This window comes from Poecilia reticulata, chromosome 13 (assembly GCF_904066995.2).
Source record: "Poecilia reticulata chromosome 13, P_reticulata-male-v2, whole genome shotgun sequence".
Lineage (NCBI taxonomy): Eukaryota > Metazoa > Chordata > Actinopteri > Cyprinodontiformes > Poeciliidae > Poecilia > Poecilia reticulata.
Genome location: NC_088842.1, coordinates 31,010,223 through 31,030,024, shown reverse-complemented (window position 1 = coordinate 31,030,024; position 19,802 = coordinate 31,010,223). Strand labels below are relative to the sequence as shown.

Genomic DNA, 19,802 nt, shown 5'->3' with positions numbered 1-19,802 from the left:
AAAGGGAAGACTTGATGTGATGGTAGACGCAGAGATCTGAATAAAAACAGAGGATAAGGAATCAGGATGCATTCGGAGTCTCAATAAGAGACGAGGGACACGAGAGACGTCTTCTGCTGAGAGGACGTCCAGTGATTTAGAGTCTGGTGAGTTTTTCTGCATCTGGTTGTTACTCAATGTTGGCAGATAATAAAGTTAATGGCAGGCGTTTCCTGAACAAAGAAAAAGATATGGAAATGCACTGGAGTGGGACAATGAAATGCAAACTTCTATGTTTTTCCTTTAAATTACTTTAACATGCAGACATTATTTAATAATGAATGAAATAAAGATGTGTAAAAATTAAGCGAACACCATAATTTACCATTAAAAACTCTTGTTTGATTCTGAATTTCAACAGTAACAAACAAAAAATATAGAAAACATGAATAAATAAAAAGTGTCTGCCTATCAAAAATGCCTTTATTCGTAATAAAACACGTAATTGACTGGCCTGACCTGAAAGGCCAATCAGAAGAGTCCATCACTTCCTGGTTGGTTTTCAGTTTGACACTGAAAAGCTACGAGTCTTCAAACGGCTTTCTTCTGGTAAACCTTTAAGAAAAACTGCTTTTTATTGTCCTGCGATGCTTTAAATAACAAACTGAAGCTCCCAGAGTCCACATCTCAGATTTTTAGTTATTTATTTCTATTTCTGAGCATCGCATGGCTTGACGTTTATCCCTGGGCCGACTGGCAGCTGGAAATATGACGTTTCTCATTGCAGACGATGGATTTCAAATCCTCTGGAATCCGTTTCATCTGAACGAGGAGAAGAACCAAACGCAGGAAAAAGAACGAAAAAACAGATTATACATACAAATTGGTTAGTGATTAGCTAATGGTTAGTCAATAATGATTAGTTAAATAGATGTATAAGATGTAAATATATTTTAAGAAAATACAACATTTTCTGAGTTTATATATTTATATAATTTTATCTTTTAGATTCAATTTTGGAAAAAAAATATATTTTAGTGGATTCAGTTCATCTCCACTTTTTTAGAAGCTGTCAAAGTTTAAAAAAACAAAATTAAGAACTTTAAATGATTTGGTTCAAATTTCACAAACTTTTAGAAATCTAGAAACTGTACTCAGCTTCCGTTGCCATGGAAACCGCGGAGACGGGTCATATCAAAACAAACAGGCATGTAAACACTGACTGGACATCTCTCACTGGTAAACGGATCTTATTTGGCGTTTCTGGTGGATTTTGCAATCCAGAAACTTTTTCATAAACTCCTTCAGTTTTCATTTTATCAGTATTTTTTTTTTTTTACATTATAAATATTATCGATTTGTTTATAATTTTGATTTATTGACAATTTGCTTCAGTTAAACTGTAATTTCAGTGACTATATTTCTGCTGTGATTCCTGCAAAAAACTGCTGCGTGTTTCACATCCGCCTCGCCTGCCATTAACAAATATTTTACCACTTTCTCATATTATAAGACAAATCTTTTGTATTTTTTTTTGCTGATAGTGAATCAAAACATGTTGGTAGAATATTGTGACTTTTGCTGGGAATTTTTACTCTTCGTATTTTTGAACAAGATCACAAAATGGAGGACTTTCTGAAACTTCTGGATTTCCTGGAGGAAGATGACAGCAACATAAATGATCCAGATGCACCTTCAGCAGAGGTGAGTCGTTTGAAAATGGTCACGATGTAGAATTAAAAGCAGTGATTGTCAAAATGTGAGGCACGCCCCCTGGGGGTGTGGAGGAGTTAATGCCGTCCAAATTTTTATTTATTTTTTGCATAGATTGTTTTCTCCCACATAACTAGTTTACGTCAGCTGTCGGTAAATTGCGGCACTCCATGCGCCCCCTAGTGGCAACGCTACGCTAGTCCACAATAGTTGGGAGGAAACAACAGAGGTTGTTCAATTGAATACGTTAAAAAATACGTTTTCTGCTGAGCATTTGTTATCCAATCAATTCATACATAATCACAATACAATTCATTGACCTTTTCAAATCTGTACCTAAAATTTAATCAAAGTATGAAATAACTACTAATAAAGACTAAATTGAAACTAAACAATATTTAGCTGAACAAAAAAAAACAGCATATCCACTTTTTTAAAAAAATAATTAAAACTAACTAACAGGAAGTCACAATGAATTAAAACAAAACTAGAATGAAAACCCTGGTTCCAGTTGACTTTTCAGACCTGGAAGTCGGAATATCAGCTAATTTAATGTCTGTCAGGATTTGTTTATGTTACACATCCAACTCAACATTTTATGGTGACAACATGAAGTATGACAAGGTGCCACAACACCTGGTTGGAGATTTTAGCTGTTTTTCTGAACAAAGAAAGTACACCTGGTCCAGAAGATATTAATTTTAAAATAAAACACAAACTAGTTTTATTTCTTGAAAAACAAAATACGTAAAATCAAAAGAAAATAGTGCATTTTGCTCGTTTAAATAAATAAAACGTAACCCATATTTTTCCCAAGATTTCTTCCACTGCCTGTTTTTTTATTACTCATATTTTGCAAAAGTGAAAGATTTTCTGGGAAGATCTCAGAAATTTTTAGATCAATCTCAGAAATTTAGTGGTTTACAAAAAGGAGCACATTTCCACCCTAAACTCATAAATTCTCTAGAAAAAAAAACCATTGAAATTTCTGAGCTCCACAGGTTGAAAATTTGCTGGAATTTTCTTTTTTTAAATTTTGAGACTAATCTCAGAAATGTTCTAGAGTAAATAAATTTCAAACATTTTAAATATTCAACTTCTGAATTTCAGATGTCCATGTTTTGTTTTTAGTAAATCTCTTAGCTCAAGTTTTTTCCAGCAATTTACTTTAATCTACAAACCCTCAGTTTTCCTATCATTAGAAAATGTTAGTGTACACAGAGAAATTATTCATATTTTCTTCATATTTTCAGGTGAAGCTTTTATATACAACTAATCTCATCAAGCCCTGTTTTAAATAGTCAAAGCCCCTAAAGAGGAACAAAACATCAACAAAAAAGAAACAACAGAAAAAACAATTATTATGAATACAGTTTTGCATAGAAGAAAATGAACAAGCAATAAATTAGGAACTCCACTGTCATGAAATATGAATATATCTGCACAACTATGTGGCTAACATTGCTCTGAAGCGGCTCATATATGAGAAACACTGCAAATCAATACAGTAAACCTATTTTAGCTAAAAGGTCAACATAGCACACACTCTAAGGTTTTTTTTAAAGTGTTCGTTTTTCCTCTTCTTTTTCAAGCTCTTCTCAATTTTTTCAATTTCAGTTCAACAACCTTCATCTGATTTCCATTCACAGGAGGAGGAGAGCTGGATCTTCCAGAATGTACTTTATGAGGACGAGGGTGTGGGCAGCTTCAGTGAAAGCAAACCAAATCAGCCAGTCGACTCTGAGGAAAACCACGGCCACGACAACTGCAGAGAGAATTCAGAGAGTGTTTCCACTCAGCCGGTCAACACTAGAGAAACGGTTAATGTCTGTGACCAGTGTGGGAAGAGCTTCAGCAAATGTAGCAGGTTTGCAATGCACCAGCGCATCCACACTGGAGAGAGGCCATACAGCTGTAACCAGTGTGGGATGAGCTTCACTCAGAAAGGGTATCTGACCGGCCATCAGCTTGTTCATACGAGAGAAAGACCTTACCGCTGTGACCTGTGTGAGAAGACATTCACCCATAATGCAAGTTTGACAGTCCATCAGCGCACTCACACAGGAGAAAGACCATACAGCTGTGACCAATGTGGGAAACATTTCACTAAAAAAGTCACCTTAACAGTCCATCAGCGCATCCACACTGGAGAGAAGCCATACAGCTGTAACCAGTGTGGGAAAAAATTCACCCAGAAAGTCAATCTCATGATCCATCAGGACATCCACGCTGAATTAAAGTCATACAGCTGTGATAAGTGTGGGAAAAGTTTTACCAAAAAAATTAACTTGACAGTTCACCAGCGCACCCACACTGGAGTAAAACCATATAAGTGTGACCAGTGTGGGAAGAAATTCACTCAAAAAGGGAATATGAAGACCCATCAGCAAAGCCACACCATGGAAAAGTCTTTCACCTGTCATCAGTGTGGGAAGTGTTATATTCACAAGCAGTCTCTTACACAACATAAGAAGTCTCATCAACATGAAATATATTCACCTCAGGTCTAAAATTTCATTTGGTTGACATACAAAGATCTCAGAGAGGTCAACAAAAGATAAGTCTGACCTGAGTTAAGGCATTTCAATACAAATTATGTGAAAGCACTTTAAATGTGTGTTTTATTTTACAAAAAATCACACAACACACTCTAATTTATGAGTCAGTGAGTAACACTTTATAGCCATAAATGACACAATAGTGTAATTTCTTGTTGCTGCACCTGGTTCGCTGTGGTGACTTTAACTGTGGTATTTCCTAACAAACTGTTATTACGATGGTGGAAAGACTAATCATTATTACATAGTACCATTTTATAGCACTATCAAGTAACCATGTTAGCTTCAGTTGTAGAAATACTGTATATATTAAACATAAAGATGGGTAATGGTGGCGACAGTGGCAAGAGTTTTCCCTTCAGTCGTTGGGTCACCAGTTTGATTCCTCTGTTGTTGTGTACTTGGGCAAGACATTTAACCTGCTTTGTCTGCTGGTGTTTATCAAAATGGCTGATTTAGCTAAATGGCAGCCTAGATTCTGCTCAACTAAGATCTGCCACAATAACTTTGGTGGTGGATATATTGTCCCAGAAGTTACTGCAATAAACAATAATATTGTTGATTTGAGGCCATTCTGCATAATGCAAGAACACATTCTCAAAGGGCAATAAACTTTCAATTCTAATGAATATTTAACACTAGAACTGGAAAACACTTTAAATATCCAAAATACATAAACAAAACAGAAACAATAAAATGAGTTATGAGGTCTGTAAAGAAAAAATGTCCTTTAAATAAGGATTAGCTGAGGCCAAAGCAGCAGACTGAAAACTTTTATTATCCACTGTTTGGTAGAAAGATAGAAAAGAGAAAACAATAAATAATGCAAACCGAAGTTATTGAGTTTGTTTAAATTTATCATGTGATTAATGCAGTGGTGGAGAAAGTACTCAAAAAATTTACTTAAGTAAAAGTACAAATACACAGACAAAAATGTACTCAAGTAAAAGTAAAACTACCACATTAACATTTGTACTTAAGTAAAAGTAAAAAAGTACTAGCTTTTAAAAATACTTAAGTATTAAAAGTAAAAGTACTTGCTTAATGCATTACCTAATCGCTAATATCATTAAGTGTACCGATCATATTTAATTTTAATACATTAGAAATGTGCCATTTTAATGAACAATGCCACATGAAGCATGTTTTTATTGAGTTTACTCTGTAACATAGTTTAGACTTAGATATGTGATTCTATGCATCATAATTTCAGGGATGGAAACATCTTGTCTCCTGTCCTAAGATAGGACAGGAGACAAGATGTTTCCTGTCCTAAATAAACTTCACTTGTTTGCCACTAGTGGCATTTATTTTGAAAGAAATCCAACAGAGGGGGTGGAAAGAAGGTGGGTGGGGAGGACAGGCAACCAAGGAGCCACGTAGCAGAGTTGTAGTCAAGACCACCTAACCCAAGACCAAGCCCAGCACCCTACGTGACACAAAAAAATAAAGTTTTACCTATCAAAACTGCTTCTCAAATTGATCTGAAAGATCCACATTCCCATAAAAAAAACTAGATATTATATACTTAGAGCTGAAATAAATCTAATCAGTAAAGATCTGTCCAGAAGAATCGGATCGTTCCTGAATGTTATATCACTTTATTGCACTTTGGTACCAGTGTTGTCCCATATGTGTGACGCCTCAGTCAACACCTCCACACAATAATTCAGCGCATGAGTGACAACTTTTTTTCATCGCAGATGCAACATGTGTCTCTGTACAGCTAGCTTTGCTAGCATCGCGTCCACAGATCTTACCTTTCTTTAAGCTTTCCTTCCAAGTGACGCTAAAAGTTGGACTAAGTCCCACCGTCTGTGAAAGCGAAGCGCTGCTGATTTTACATGTCGCCATATCAATTTATGCAGCTATTATATTACTGACATTAGTCAGACATCGCCTCCCGCTCAGAGGAAACCACTGCGCATGTCTGGAGCTCCGTGCGAGTAAAGGTGGAGCCGATGGGTGACAACAGACACTAAGTCACGTTATTGCTTGGATTTTACGGCGCCACCTTAAGTCCCTGAACTTCACATTTTAACGGAAAAAAAGAGCAACGCGACTTGGATGTAACGAGTAACGCGACAGTTTTGTAGAAATGTAGTGAAGTAGAAAGTACAGATAGTTACTGTAAAATGTAGTGGAGTAAAAGTAGAAAGTACCCATTATTAAATCTACTTAAGTAAAGTACAGATACACGAAAACTGTACTTAAGTACAGTAACGAAGTACTTGTACTTCGTTACTTCCCACCACTGGATTAATGGATTTATGTCTTGCTGCTCCAGGGCGGCTGTGGCTACAACCCAGTACCTTCATCAGTGTGTGGAAGAAAAGGACTGATTTCATGGAAAGCGTCTTTAAATGTCCTAATAAAATGCTATATAAATCGAACATAATTTCATTTAAAAGAAATCTGACTTTGCAATTTGACGCTTTGAAATTAGGCCCCTGTCTCTTTAAGAAGCTCCTGTTCTTTCTGACACTCAGCTCATCACAGCGACGCCTTTCCACTACACTGGACTGAGTAACGTTCATTTGATGAGCTCAGCAGACGAGCAGTTCCAGCTGAGTGTTTGCTAATTGCTGCTGCCGCTAGTCTGGAGGAGCTGAGTGTAGGACGGAGAGGTGGTATAAAGTAAAATCAACATTTATGAGCTTAATATCACGCTATAATGTTATTCCCTCATCAAAAACATACCTGGAGTTGCTTTCACAATCCTCATCATCCTCTTCATGAGACAGAGAGTCTTCAGTCAGAGGCTTCTTCAAATTCACTGTAAAGCAGACTGCTACAGGAGATCTTTCCTGCCAACAGCCATCACCATCTACAAGAACTCTTTGAAGAATTTGAAGTAATTATTTATTACAACATGCTGCACAGTGGTGCAGTTGGCACCACTGCTGCCTTGCAGCAAGAAGGTTCTGGGTTTGATTTCTGCATGGAGTTTGCATGTTCTCCCTGTGAATGGTGGGTTCTCTCTGGGTACTCCGGCTTCCTCCCACAGTCCGAAAACATGACTGTCAGGTTAATTGGTCTCTCTAAATTCTCCCTAGGTGTGAATGTGTGTGCATGGTTGTGTGCCCTAATGGGACTCTTGTCCCATTAGGGTCAAGGGTCCCATTAGACCCTTGGGTCAGGAGGACCCATTAGGGTCCACCCTTGACCCATTAGGGACAAGAGAGGATTTATTACATATAAATTCCCTTTGGGAATTGAATTTGAATATGCACAAATTTAACCTCGTCTTCCTATTCTACGAAAACATTGTAGATGCAGATATTTACAAAATAATTTATTTTTGATTCCATAAGTTTATATTTGAAGTGTTGAGCAAAGTGGAACTGAGGTCAAATTCCTTGTTTGTGTGCAAAAACTTGAATGAAGCCGATTCTGGTTCCATTTTCGTATCCAAAATACGTTTCAAATTTGAGTCTTTTAAACTGTAATTGTCGTTGTTCCCTTGGAAACCAAAAGCAACAGCCAGATTGATCAGCATATCAATCAGACGTACTGAACATCTGTAGCTGCTGAACGGTGAGTTTGTTTTCCGTAGAGTAGAAAATATCTGGTGGTAGCTTTGTGTTTACAGGTGCTGAGAACATGTGAATAATCACGTACAGTAACCTTTATTCCTGAGTAAAACTGAAGTCGACTAAAGATGATTAATCTCATTGAAGGGAGCACAGGGCCTGTATTCGATTTCACTTTAGCTTCTATTTTTTCTGTCAAACTGGTCGTGAGACAAAATATGTTGACTTTTCAAAAACAAATATGTTTATTTATGAATTTTCTGGCAACATGTTGTGATTCTCTCTCTGATTTTGCTGCTTCAACCAGAGCTGGATCACAAATGGAGGACATTCAGATGGACGATGAGACTCCTGTGAGCGTCTCAGTGACGTCTTCACCAGTGGTGAGTACTTTTGATGCTTTATGATCCGAGTTCACACTGATGGTGTAAACTGGTGGTTTAGGTTGGTTTAGAGGAAATACACATTTCCACAGAAAGCAGCAGAGGAGAGCCACAGCCGTTTTCTCTGTAGTTTCCAAATATAGATGTCCTTCAGGAGCTCTTTTCATCCATCTCTGCACATTGATCTGTTGTTTTTTTAAACCTATTTAATTGCCATTTGTTAAATTGTTACATTTTCATCTCTTGCCTCAGTGTGAAGGAAATGTCCAGCTTACTATGCTTTTAGTTGCGTGTAAGTAGCTTTTCCTGCTGATTTTATCCCGTCACAAACCCGGCGAGGCGGTTGTTGCCTCTGCATCACGTTTCCCCACAACCTGAACTTTGCTAGAGCCTGAAATCTGAATCAAACTGCTTCTCATGTGACGTCACACTTCTGGGATCTTCGTAACCGACAGTCGTCCTGGCAGGCTGTTGCTATGACAACAGTAAACAAGCCACAAGCTTAGAACTGGCCTCTAAATGATTATCCTCAAACATTAGAACCAACTGACAGCTGTAACATACTTAAGCCGTTTTCGCACTGCAAGGAACGGCACGGCACCGTACGGCACGCTTCGGTCCGGTTCCACCCGTACTGCAGCCCTGTTGTGTTTGCATATAACTGAGGGCGCCATCGAAGCTGAACCTGACGTCATTATTTTTGAAACTAAACAATGGTTTCGATGCAGCGGCCGAAGCCGTTTCCTCACAGATGCGGCGGAAAACTTTCTCTTTCCTCGTTGACCGATCAGCTCATTCTGTACTCGTTCATCAGGGAGTAAGCGGAGGGGAAAAAAACATTACCTCATCATGGGACAGCAGAATATTGAGGGGACTTCATCGCAAATTAAAAATAAAGATAATAATAATAATAATAAAAATATTAAAATGAGCACTCTTTACAAAATACAGTAAGAACAGTTTAGTGAGAGCCAGCTAGAACCGATCAACGTCTGACAGCAAAACAACCAACGGCTGACTAAACCAATCAGCTGCTGATTCTAAGCAGCCCCGCTTGGAACCACAGCTCCTGTGGTTCCAAGGAGCCGAGTGGAACCGGTCGGAAGTTCTAATGCAAACATGGTCGGCCCTACTTTGAACCCGTGCCGTTCCGTTCCTTGAAGTGCGAAAACGGCTATCAGTCGACGTCACGTTGCGTCAGCAGCCACTCTACTTCGCATGTCGCCTTCAGAGTAAAGGCTACAAAACGTTATTCTATCTACAGTCAGGATAACAGAATAATTTACAAGTCCCCACCAGCGCAGATCACCTCTGTTCACCTGGCGAAACTCCTGCAAACAGCATTGCTGCATGGGTAGACGCCAGAGGTTTTGTTTTTAGCACATCGTCTCTGTACCTCACACTGCCTCCCGTTCAACCGGATGCATTTTAAATATCTAAAGGCTGATGGTGCGTTCACACCAAAAGCATTTTGAGCATCAAGCGCAGCGAGATTCAAACCTTTTGGAGCATTTTGAGCGTTTGAAGCATAAAACCACAGCTAGAGCTGACGCGCCTACACATGAACCCTTTGGGCCCGGCCCGGCTCCGTTCGACCCAGTCCTAACGGTCCTATAGCCCTGGTCGATTTGCATTGAGCGGGATCGTCACGTAAATCGAAGTCTTCACCTCAGCGACTGTAGAACAGTTTCCTTCTTGGGTCTCCGTCCTGCTCTTTCTGTATGCGCTCATGAGCGTGGAGGCTGAGGGAAACATTTACCTCAGCTTTACATTTAACGGGAAAAAAAAATCTCATCTGAACGTCGTCTCTGCTGGACTCATGGCCAGCAGAACTACCGCTGCGGCAGGCGGGATTTCCCGGCTGGAGCGACGCCAGAAATCCCCTCGTTTCCAGCCTGAACAACTTCTGATCGGTTCAATGGGAGAAATGTAATTTACATTTACCATTAAAATCTTTGGCTGGCTGAAGAGGCGAATGTAATCCCAGTGTAGAGTATGAATAGATTATGACGGGAGTTGCTGGGTTTCATATGACGTCACCCAATGCAGATGGAGGACCGGAAGTAAATTCAGCCCATTTATTTCTGTTGGACCAGCATCAAAATGTCTAAAGTCTGAGTCCCTTACGGTTGCTCCAACCTTTCAAATAGAGAGAAAGATAAACGCTATTTTTGTGTTTCAAAGGTAGTTGGTGGCAAGGAAGTTAATTTTAAAAAACTTACTGAAAAAGAGGAGAAAAGTGGATCAACGATCTACAGCTAAAAACAGGAGGTGCAGAAACTAGCAATGCCAGAGTTTGTAGCACCACTTACTAATAGGTAACGATTGCATTGTTTAAATTGTAATTTCATACATTTTATTGGACAGTTACATAGAAAGCCAAGCATTCATATGTAAGGTAAGATATATTATTTTTATGCCCTAGCTTGGTTGTCCTCATAGCGCTAATGTTGTTAGCAGCTAGCTCAGTGCCGAGTCACGGACAGAAAATATGTTTATTCAGTGGGACATTCATCCTAAGAAAATAAAAAGCTAAATAAATTAAATATAACCTACCCAGCCATACAGTCACAGTGAGCTGTTACTAGTTCCCCCACATGCTTCGTGTCTGGACACGAACAGACACAAACACAAACACGGGGTTTCTGTAGAACGGAGCGAATCGTTGACCAGAATCCTGCAGCGACTCAACATTAACGTACAACTCCAGCATGAATTTGGGTTTATAGAAGCTAAATAAATTACCAGGAGATTCAAACTCCTAAAATAACATGGGTTATTGCTATTGTTGTTAGCGATAGCATCGTTATCTAATTACTTAAAATAGCACAACTCACTACTCACCCGGCAGAAACAAGTCGACAGCCATTTAATGCCGCTTTTGATCCTAAATGTTTGAACCAACTTGAAACTAAATGATTGTATTCTCCAGGTTTTTTAAAACTTTCTTCTGGCTCATCATATAATATGAGATCTGCAGCTCCAGGTAGTTAGTGATGCAGGTAAATCCTCAGGATTATAAGAGAAGTCTTTTTTTTCCGAAATAATAAGGATTACATCCTAAATATACACATATTTTTTCAAGACGCCTATTCCAGCCTATGTAGGGCATTAGCTACTCGTTGTGATCAACGTTGCTTTGTTTGAACCGGAGAAATCCCCTTCTGGCCCTCCATCTGAATTTCGCGCGTCATCTGGGTCACGTGACTGAAACCCAGCAGTTTATTGATACAGCATATTGAAATGACAGCCATCGAGAAAGTCTAGTGCGCCTCTGATCCAGAGATCTGGTTTTTGTCCCGCCCCCACAGCCAACGAACCAATCACCAGTTAACTCCAAACCAACCCAGTCTCTGATGCGCGTAACGCTTTAGGTGTGAAGCTACATCTTCATTTTCCCTCTAAATGTGACCAAACTATAAAGAAATTATTGTATTTTACTTGTCATTTGCACAATAAATATGAATTCCTTTTTAAAATTTGTTCATTTATTTATTTGTTTTAAAAAAAATTTTTTAAAAACTGTCATTTTAGGAAAACTCTAATCCGGTGCCTTCATTGCTCCATGTTAGTCTTATTTAGAGGGACTCAGCACATCTCATTGAGAGCTGATGATTTAACCAATTTCTTTAATATTGCTTGTAAGTAATGGTCAATGTTTGGGCCATTTTCTCATGTTTTATCGACTGACCTGCATTTAGTGGTAATGATTATTAAGACGCATAAATTCGCACAAATGATCCGTAAATGGTGGGATTATTTGTTTGTAAACACAGCAGCCTGACTGCAGAAAGAGCCGGCGGCCATTGAAACGCTCACTGTTTGCCGGAAAGATACACAGGGGAGCTGGGAATGAGTAACACTAAAGAAACACTAAGGCTAAAGAAAACCCGATGAACTAGAAGAGAGAGAGACAGGAGGGAAAACATAAACGAACCAAAACAGAAACAGGACTGATCTAACAAAAATAAGAACTAAAGAACAAAGAGCTAGAGTAACTAGAAGGACTAAACAAAGAAATAACCTAACTGGAGTCATTAAGGACAGATGGACATAGATACAGACATAAAAGAACTAAACCTAAAGTAACCAGATAAGAAAAGCTAGAAAGACCACAGGAGGAAGAAATAACCTAACTGGGATTACTAAAGGAAGATGGGCATGGATGCAGGCATGTCAGAACTTGGGCTGTTTAAACAAATATTTTAGTAATCAAAATTATTCTTACGATTAATCGAGTAATCGGATAAAAAAAGATAAAATAAAACATTGGTAAATCTAACATAATGGCAGTATTACTATCATATATCAACATCACACTGCAAAAAGTCCCCTTTCAAAAACAAGAAAAAAAAGTACAAAAACAGGGTATAATTTTCTTAAAATAAGAAAAATTATCTGCCAACAGAACAAGAAAATTTATCTTGTCAAGATTTTCTAAAACAAGAAAAAATATCTTACCAAGATAAACCTACAATATCTTAAAATTAGTGTATTTTTACTTAAAACAAGCCAATTTTACTTATACGAGTAAGATATATTATCTTATTTTAAGAAAAATTATCTCAAGTAAAGAAAATGTTACTTGACACTGAATTTCTTAAAATAGCGTAAAATTTTCTTATTTTAAGACAAATGTTCTATGTATTAAGAAAATAAATCTCATATATTCTATTTGTATTAGTAAAATTGGCTTGTTTTAAGTACAAATACACTAATTTTAAGATATTTGTAGGTTTATCTTGGTTAGATATTTTTTCTTGTTTTGGAAAATCTTGACAAGATAAATTTTCTTGTTCTGTTGGCAGATAATTTTTCTTATTTTAAGAAATTATACCCTATTTTTGTACTTTTTTTTTCTTGTTTTTGAAAGGGGACTTTTTGCAGTGATATACCTAAATCTAGTTTATTTTTATTGTTGCATAGGATTAAAATATATATTTTGTCACAGCTTTACTCAAGGTTCTTATGCTAAGACAAAAATCCCAAAATTGATCCTGTGAATACTGGAACAAGAGATGTTATTGGCTTGCTGAAATGAAGACATGAGTTCAATTACTTTTAACATCTTTATTACGTTTAAGTTTCACATAAACACAATAAAACATGACTACTGGTCAGAATTTTAAGTCTGGATGGGCATCTGATTCTGAAACAATCCTGTAAAATGACAGAACAATGACGATCTGACACATCTGCTGCACTAAGAGTCAAGCAAACCAAATTGTCCAAAGCAAAAAAAAAATCTTGGGATTAGATGTCAACAATAGGAGCTTCCCCCGCAATGAACTTCTTCCAGTAAGCCATAGCCTTTTATATGTGGAAGTCTTGCCCCAGTTACGGACGGCGTTCTCAAGACGTCTGTCAGCAGCACAGAGAGGAGTGGCCACAGACACACGGATGCTGAAAGGTGTAGTAGCTGTGATGTCCTCCTTTCAGAAGATCAGGGCAGGTATGGTTCCAATGGCCAGTAGAAAGTTGGTTTCACGATCACCACAGAGCTGAAAAGTGGTCTTGTTTGAAGTTGTTGGGTCATCTGCTAATTGGAGCACAGACAGAAAAACAGTCACAAAGCAAACCATGTTTTAGGGTCTAATCAGTGTAATGATGAATCAGTATCATGAATTTCTTACCTCAAGAATGTGAAGGATGCCGTCACTTGCAATTCCCAAAGTTTCTTGTAGATGGTGCAATACGTGATTGGAGATGTGTCTGGCATAGGCTTCACCATGGCAACAGTTTGGTTTACTTGAAAAATAAAACAAGTCTTATTTTAGTTTATGTGCTCAATTACAATATTACATGAATTCAAGATGGCAAGAAAGTTATTTTAATTAAATCAAACTAGGACTACTTAAATTCACAAATCAAAAATAGTGTTTAAAATATCCTGGTAACAGTGTGGAATATCTAACCTAGGCTTTTAGACTCATTGCATTTAAGTTTTTAAATTACAGCACATCAAACACCCTCAGTTAGTGAAATACTAGGCGGAATTGCTCTTTAACCATTTCCCGAATCAAAAGCTACGAATGAGAAGCCATATTAGCTATGTTAAAAAACGGAAGCTACCAAGACTCGTGTCGATATTTTTAAGCCACAGCTATTGTGGTTAATAACTGTTCAAAGCTCATATTCACAAGAGCGGCTCTTTAACCGCGGATGAAAATTGGCATATCACGACATGCTAACTAGCTTCAGTTAGCTTATCTTAGAAAGACAGACAACTTTAAACTTACCTCTCAGTACAGCAGCTGTAGGGTCTATACACGTAAAAAAGTCCTCCATCTTCATTCATGTCCAACCGAGATTAGAGAATTTGCCAAAAGAAAATCTTATAAAAGTACAGTAGATAAAAGCTTAGTTAGGCTGTTACAACTGAATTAACCGTTAATCAGGGCAGTTAAATGATCTCTGGCGTTGCCGTTAGTGATGTGCGGATTGATACTGAAATATCGATTCTTCCGATACCAGAACTTAATTCTTTAAAATCTATTGTCAGATCCAAGGATCAATACTTTCAACACTTTAGTAATTTGAGATAATGTAGATTAACTAGAGTACGTTAAAAAGTAACTAAATTATTGAGATCTTGCCTAAATGAAACGTTGTTAATGGGAACTACTTTTTCTTCCGCCTGGTAAGTATGTAATGTGTAAGGACGTAATGCCCAAGCGCAGCGTGCTGCTGACGCTCACTCACTCAGAAATGAACATGCTGACAAGATTATAAAAAAAGTGACACGGAGCTATTTCAGCTGTCATTTTATAGTAGTTTTAATAATTAAACAAGGATGTATTTAGTAGGGTTATTACTTTACTAATTTTCTTTTTTTAGTTTGCAACTCCATTTTCATATGTTTTGTATATTTCTGCTGAATTAAAATAGCTTATAGTAAACGAGATTGTTCTCAATGTACTTCTGAGTTTAAAATGAGTGCATCAGAGTACATTGTGTTCTTTTTATGAAGCCAAGATATGGATTACATTTATTTTTTATTTAATTAAGAAACAAATTAATTGTCTTTTGCACAAAGTATGGGATCTGTATTGCCAATACCACCTTAAATTTTACTCTGTATTGGATCGGAAAGAAAATCTGTTGTATCGAACATTAATACTATCTCACTGACATTTTGGGCGCTTTCCCATGTGGATTGTATGATGTCATAAAAGGGGTTACAAACATGATGAATAAAATATTGTTCAAACTAATATTAGTAACTTATAAAGTAAGAATTTGAAATATAAACCAAAAGTTAAAATATTTATCATGACATTGAGCTAATCAATATTGTTGATTCTAATCTCATTGTGTGGAATACCAGCCATTTCAAATCACACATCAACAGAAATTTCATGACATGTCAGTAAGAGGTCCCACATCTTGCATCAAGAAGATCAGATTAAGGTCCACAGCAGACGGAAACATGCCAAGAATTATCTTGATATATAAACTGATATTGTTTCTGAAATTGTTGTGTTAAATGTCAATTGTTTAAATATTAAATTACAATTTCCTGTACACTCTGCCAACTTATACAAGAATATAAGTTCATGGGTTTTTTTAATTTTTCATTGACAATAACACAAAGGATTCCATTTGGACATAGTCTGTTTTAATTATCTGAATACATTTAATTAAGTATGTGATTTCACTTTCTGTGCTTGAAATAAGAAATTTTTACTTGTATAAAATAAGTTCTAGACTTGAAGTTTGATTGGTAAATATTGATATTCTAGATTCTAGCACATATTTACTCATAATAAGTAATATTTTCTTAACATTAAGCTTTTATATCTTACTGAGATAATTAAGTACAAAAACACTTAAAATAAGAAAAATATTCTTACATAAATCCCTCTTGGTGAGAAAAATTATCTTGTCAGAAAGAAAACAAGAAACATCTCCTTAATTTAAGATATTTAATCTTACTAAGATTTCAGTTTTTGCAGTGCAGTCCAATTGAGCTTCCCTAACAGTTACTTTTCTGTAGTTTAGAAAATTAACCTGTAACAATAATAACTAATAGTTCATGTATTCATCTTCAGTGAGTTTAATAGATGAACTCTCACCTTGCCAGACATTTATATCGGTTGTGTTCATGTTAGCGACGGGATTTGACACGGTCTGCATTCGTCACACACAGAAACATCCACCAGGTCTGTAACGTCACGATGCGCTTCGCCTCCCATTTGTTGCGACCAGGATGAAATCAAATTTATTTTCCGGTTAGTCAGTAAAGCTACGCATGTAAAGCTCAGCCGCCTGCCGTGCTCAGCCTATCCGCTCACCTGTATAAATAATCCTGCAGCGCTCTTCCTGGCGTTCGCTCTGAACCAGAGGAAGGCTGCCGAACTCCAGGCATCACGCCAGTCGTTTTAAGGATGCTTATTGGTTCCCCGAAAAACAACGACAAAAACCTGGATATTATCATGAAGCAGTAAAATCCTCCCAGGCCAGACGTTATGCTGCTAACACTTAGCTTTCGTCAACAACTCAGGTGGAAGTGAGGGCGCTGCGTAACGCAAATAACAACCTGGATGGAACACAGTCCATTAAATAATAAAACATAATTTAACGAAGCTTCGAGGCAGGTACATTTTCCTCGAGGAATTTTAATAATCAAGGTACTCAAATCACTCGAGGAATCGTTTCAGCCCTAATCAGAACTAAACCTAAGGTAGCAAGATAAGAAAACTAGACACACTATGAGGGAGCTGAAATAAGGAACAACTAGAAGGACTAAATAAATAATCTAACTTGGACCACTATAGGAAGTTTGGTCACAATTAGAGGGAAAATGAAGACGTGGCTGAATCCATCCAGGCAGGTGATAAACTAAGCCTTCAGAGATTGAAAATGTAGCAGGTTGAAGGGGAGGCAGAGTGAGGTACAGAGACAATGAGTTAAATATAAAACCTCTGACAACTACAGACGGTGCAAAGCTGCGAGGAGGAGATGTAAATTATCTTATTATTCTAACTGTAAACAGTTTAAATAGAATAATATATTCTAGCCTTTACTCTGAAGGCGACACGCGAAGTAGAGCGGCTGCTGACGCACCGTGACGTCGACTTGACGCAAACAGTATAGATGCATCACAGCTGCCGCTTGGTTATAATTTTTGAGGATAATGATTTAAAGTGTTTTATGTTTTCTGCTGAAGAATACCACAACGAACAAAATAGAACAAAACATTTGTAAGAATAACATGCTTTTTATGCTTCTTAATTCTCTTAATACAGTCATATTCAATAAATAAGCGTGTGGGTTATGATGAGGCTCAATTGTCAGATTAAAAATGCCTTCTGAAACCTACTTTAAGCAGGTATTGAACTTATTTTTCATTATACCCACATGTCTGCATTAAGAACGTCTTTTATTGGTCTGATGAAATATTTCAATTTTAAATGTCATGTTTTCATCAGCTGTAGGCAAGAAATATTTCGTTAAATAAAAGCTTCAAAACTGTAATTAAGCTACATAATCAGTTTTACTTGTGAGCTCAATTGCTGAAATGCATACATTTTTCACTAATATTCAAATTTATTGATTGATATTGATATTGTACTTTATGACTGTAAATCTGCACAACATTGGATCACAGCAAATCTATTTAAAGTTAAGAAATCTAGACTAAATTACCCCAGACCAAAACCAGATAGGCTGTGTCCTTTTAGCTACCAATATAAAAACAGAAAATATGTTTTGAAAGACCTTTGGTTTTTCCCTCTACAAGATGTTATGTCCAATCTTTCATTCTGTCTTGTACAATTATGATTTAAAAATGTTCTATATTTCTTTCTCCGTTTCCCCTGATTTGGTTCCACAGAATTATAGTGGCATCAACAGGAACGAAATTAATGACGACTCTATGAGCAGAGCTGATGACAGAAAAAGTGACGAACCGTCCCATTCTGAAGAGGACAGACAACAATTTGGGAGCCTTTCAACTTTTCCTAATCTGGCTATCAAAACTGGAAAGAAGACTTATGTCTGTGGGTGTGGGAAAAATTTCCTTAAGAAAACACAGTTGATAGTCCATCAATGCATCCACACTGGAGAGAGGCCATACAGCTGTGGCCACTGTGAGAAGAGTTTCATTCACAAACAAAATCTGATGACCCATCAACGCATTCACACTGGAGAGAGGCCATACAGTTGTGACCACTGTGAGAAGAGTTTCATTCACAAACAAAATCTGATGACCCATCAACGCATTCACACTGGAGAGAGGCCATACAGCTGTGACCACTGTGAAAAGAGTTTCATTCACAAACAAAATCTGATGACCCATCAACGCATTCACACTGGAGAGAGGCCATACAGTTGTGACCACTGTGAGAGGAGTTTTACTCAGAAATCGCATCTGACTGCCCATTATTGCATTCACACTGGAGAGAGGCCATACAGCTGTGACCACTGTGAGAAGGGTTTCATTCAAAAACAAAGTCTGATGACCCATCACCGCATTCACACTGGAGAGAGGCCATACTGTTATGACCACTGTGAGAAGAGTTTTACTCAGAAATTACATCTGACGACCCATCATTGCATTCACACTGGAGAGAGGCCATACAGCTGTAACCACTGTGAGAAGGGTTTCATTCACAAGCAAAGTCTGATGACCCATCAACACATTCACACTGGAGAGAGGCCATACAGTTGTGACCACTGTGAGAAGAGTTTCATTCACAAACAAAGTCTGATGACCCATCAACGCATTCACACTGGAGAGAGGCCATACAGTTGTGACCACTGTGAGAAGAGTTTCATTCACAAACAAAATCTGATGACCCATCAATGCATTCACACTGGAGAGAGGCCATACAGTTGTGACCACTGTGAGAAGAGTTTCATTCACAAACAAAGTCTGACGTCCCATCTACGCATTCATAGTGGAGAGAGGCCATACAGCTGTGACCACTGTGAAAAGAGTTTTACTCAGAAATCACATCTGACATCCCATCATTGCATTCACACTGGAGAGAGGCCATACAGTTGTGACCACTGTGAGAAGAGTTTCATTCACAAACAAAGTCTGATGACTCATCAACGCCTTCACACTGGAGAGAGGCCATACAGTTGTGATCACTGTGAGAAGAGTTTCGTTCACAAACAAAGTCTGACAACCCATCAACGCATTCACACTGGAGAGAGGCCATATAGTTGTGACCACTGTGAGAAGAGTTTCATTCACAAACAAAATCTGATGACCCATCAACGCATTCACACTGGAGAGAGGCCATACAGTTGTGACCACTGTGAGAAGAGTTTCATTCACAGACAAAGTCTGACGTCCCATCAACGCATTCACAGTGGAGAGAGGCCATACAGTTGTGACCACTGTGAGAAGGGTTTTACTGCGAAAGCACACTGATGTCCCATTAACATATTCACACTGGAGAGAGGCCATACAGTTGTGGCCAGTGTGGGAGGAGTTTTACTCAGAAAGGACATTTCATACTCCATCTGTATGGCTGCATAAGAGAGAGACCATGCCGTGTCTGAATAGGAAGTGGTGTTTTTCAGAAGCCCATCACCAGGATACAATGATCAGCTTGGAATGCATGTAAACAGTTTCAATATAATTCATTACAAAAGCAAATTGAAGTTGCAAGGTTTTTTCATTT

General features: G+C 37.8%; 2 protein-coding genes and 1 long non-coding RNA gene across 3 annotated transcripts; 2 read left to right on the top strand and 1 right to left on the bottom strand.

The window, feature by feature from the left end:
- Positions 1-1,113: 1,113 nt before the first annotated feature.
- On the top strand, positions 1,114-4,298 carry LOC103475139 (uncharacterized). The gene is made up of 3 exons (XM_008426560.2): positions 1,114-1,218; positions 1,595-1,683; positions 3,342-4,298. Exons 1-3 carry the CDS (start codon positions 1,149-1,151, stop codon positions 4,200-4,202), a joined length of 1,020 nt encoding a protein of 339 aa, XP_008424782.2. The 5' UTR covers positions 1,114-1,148; the 3' UTR covers positions 4,203-4,298.
- Positions 4,299-7,683: 3,385 nt separating this feature from the next.
- LOC103475141 (uncharacterized) lies at positions 7,684-19,777 on the top strand. Its single transcript, XM_081614656.1, has 3 exons — positions 7,684-7,787; positions 8,091-8,166; positions 18,002-19,777. The coding sequence occupies exons 2-3, from the start codon at positions 8,104-8,106 to the stop codon at positions 19,547-19,549; spliced, it is 1,611 nt and encodes a 536-aa protein (XP_081470782.1). The 5' UTR covers positions 7,684-7,787; positions 8,091-8,103; the 3' UTR covers positions 19,550-19,777.
- LOC145554561 (uncharacterized) lies at positions 13,222-14,928 on the bottom strand. Its single transcript, XR_014090544.1, has 3 exons — positions 14,406-14,928; positions 13,800-13,914; positions 13,222-13,705 (listed from the first exon to the last, which is right to left on the bottom strand). It is a non-coding gene; the product is annotated as an uncharacterized LOC145554561 (long non-coding RNA).
- Positions 19,778-19,802: the final 25 nt, after the last annotated feature.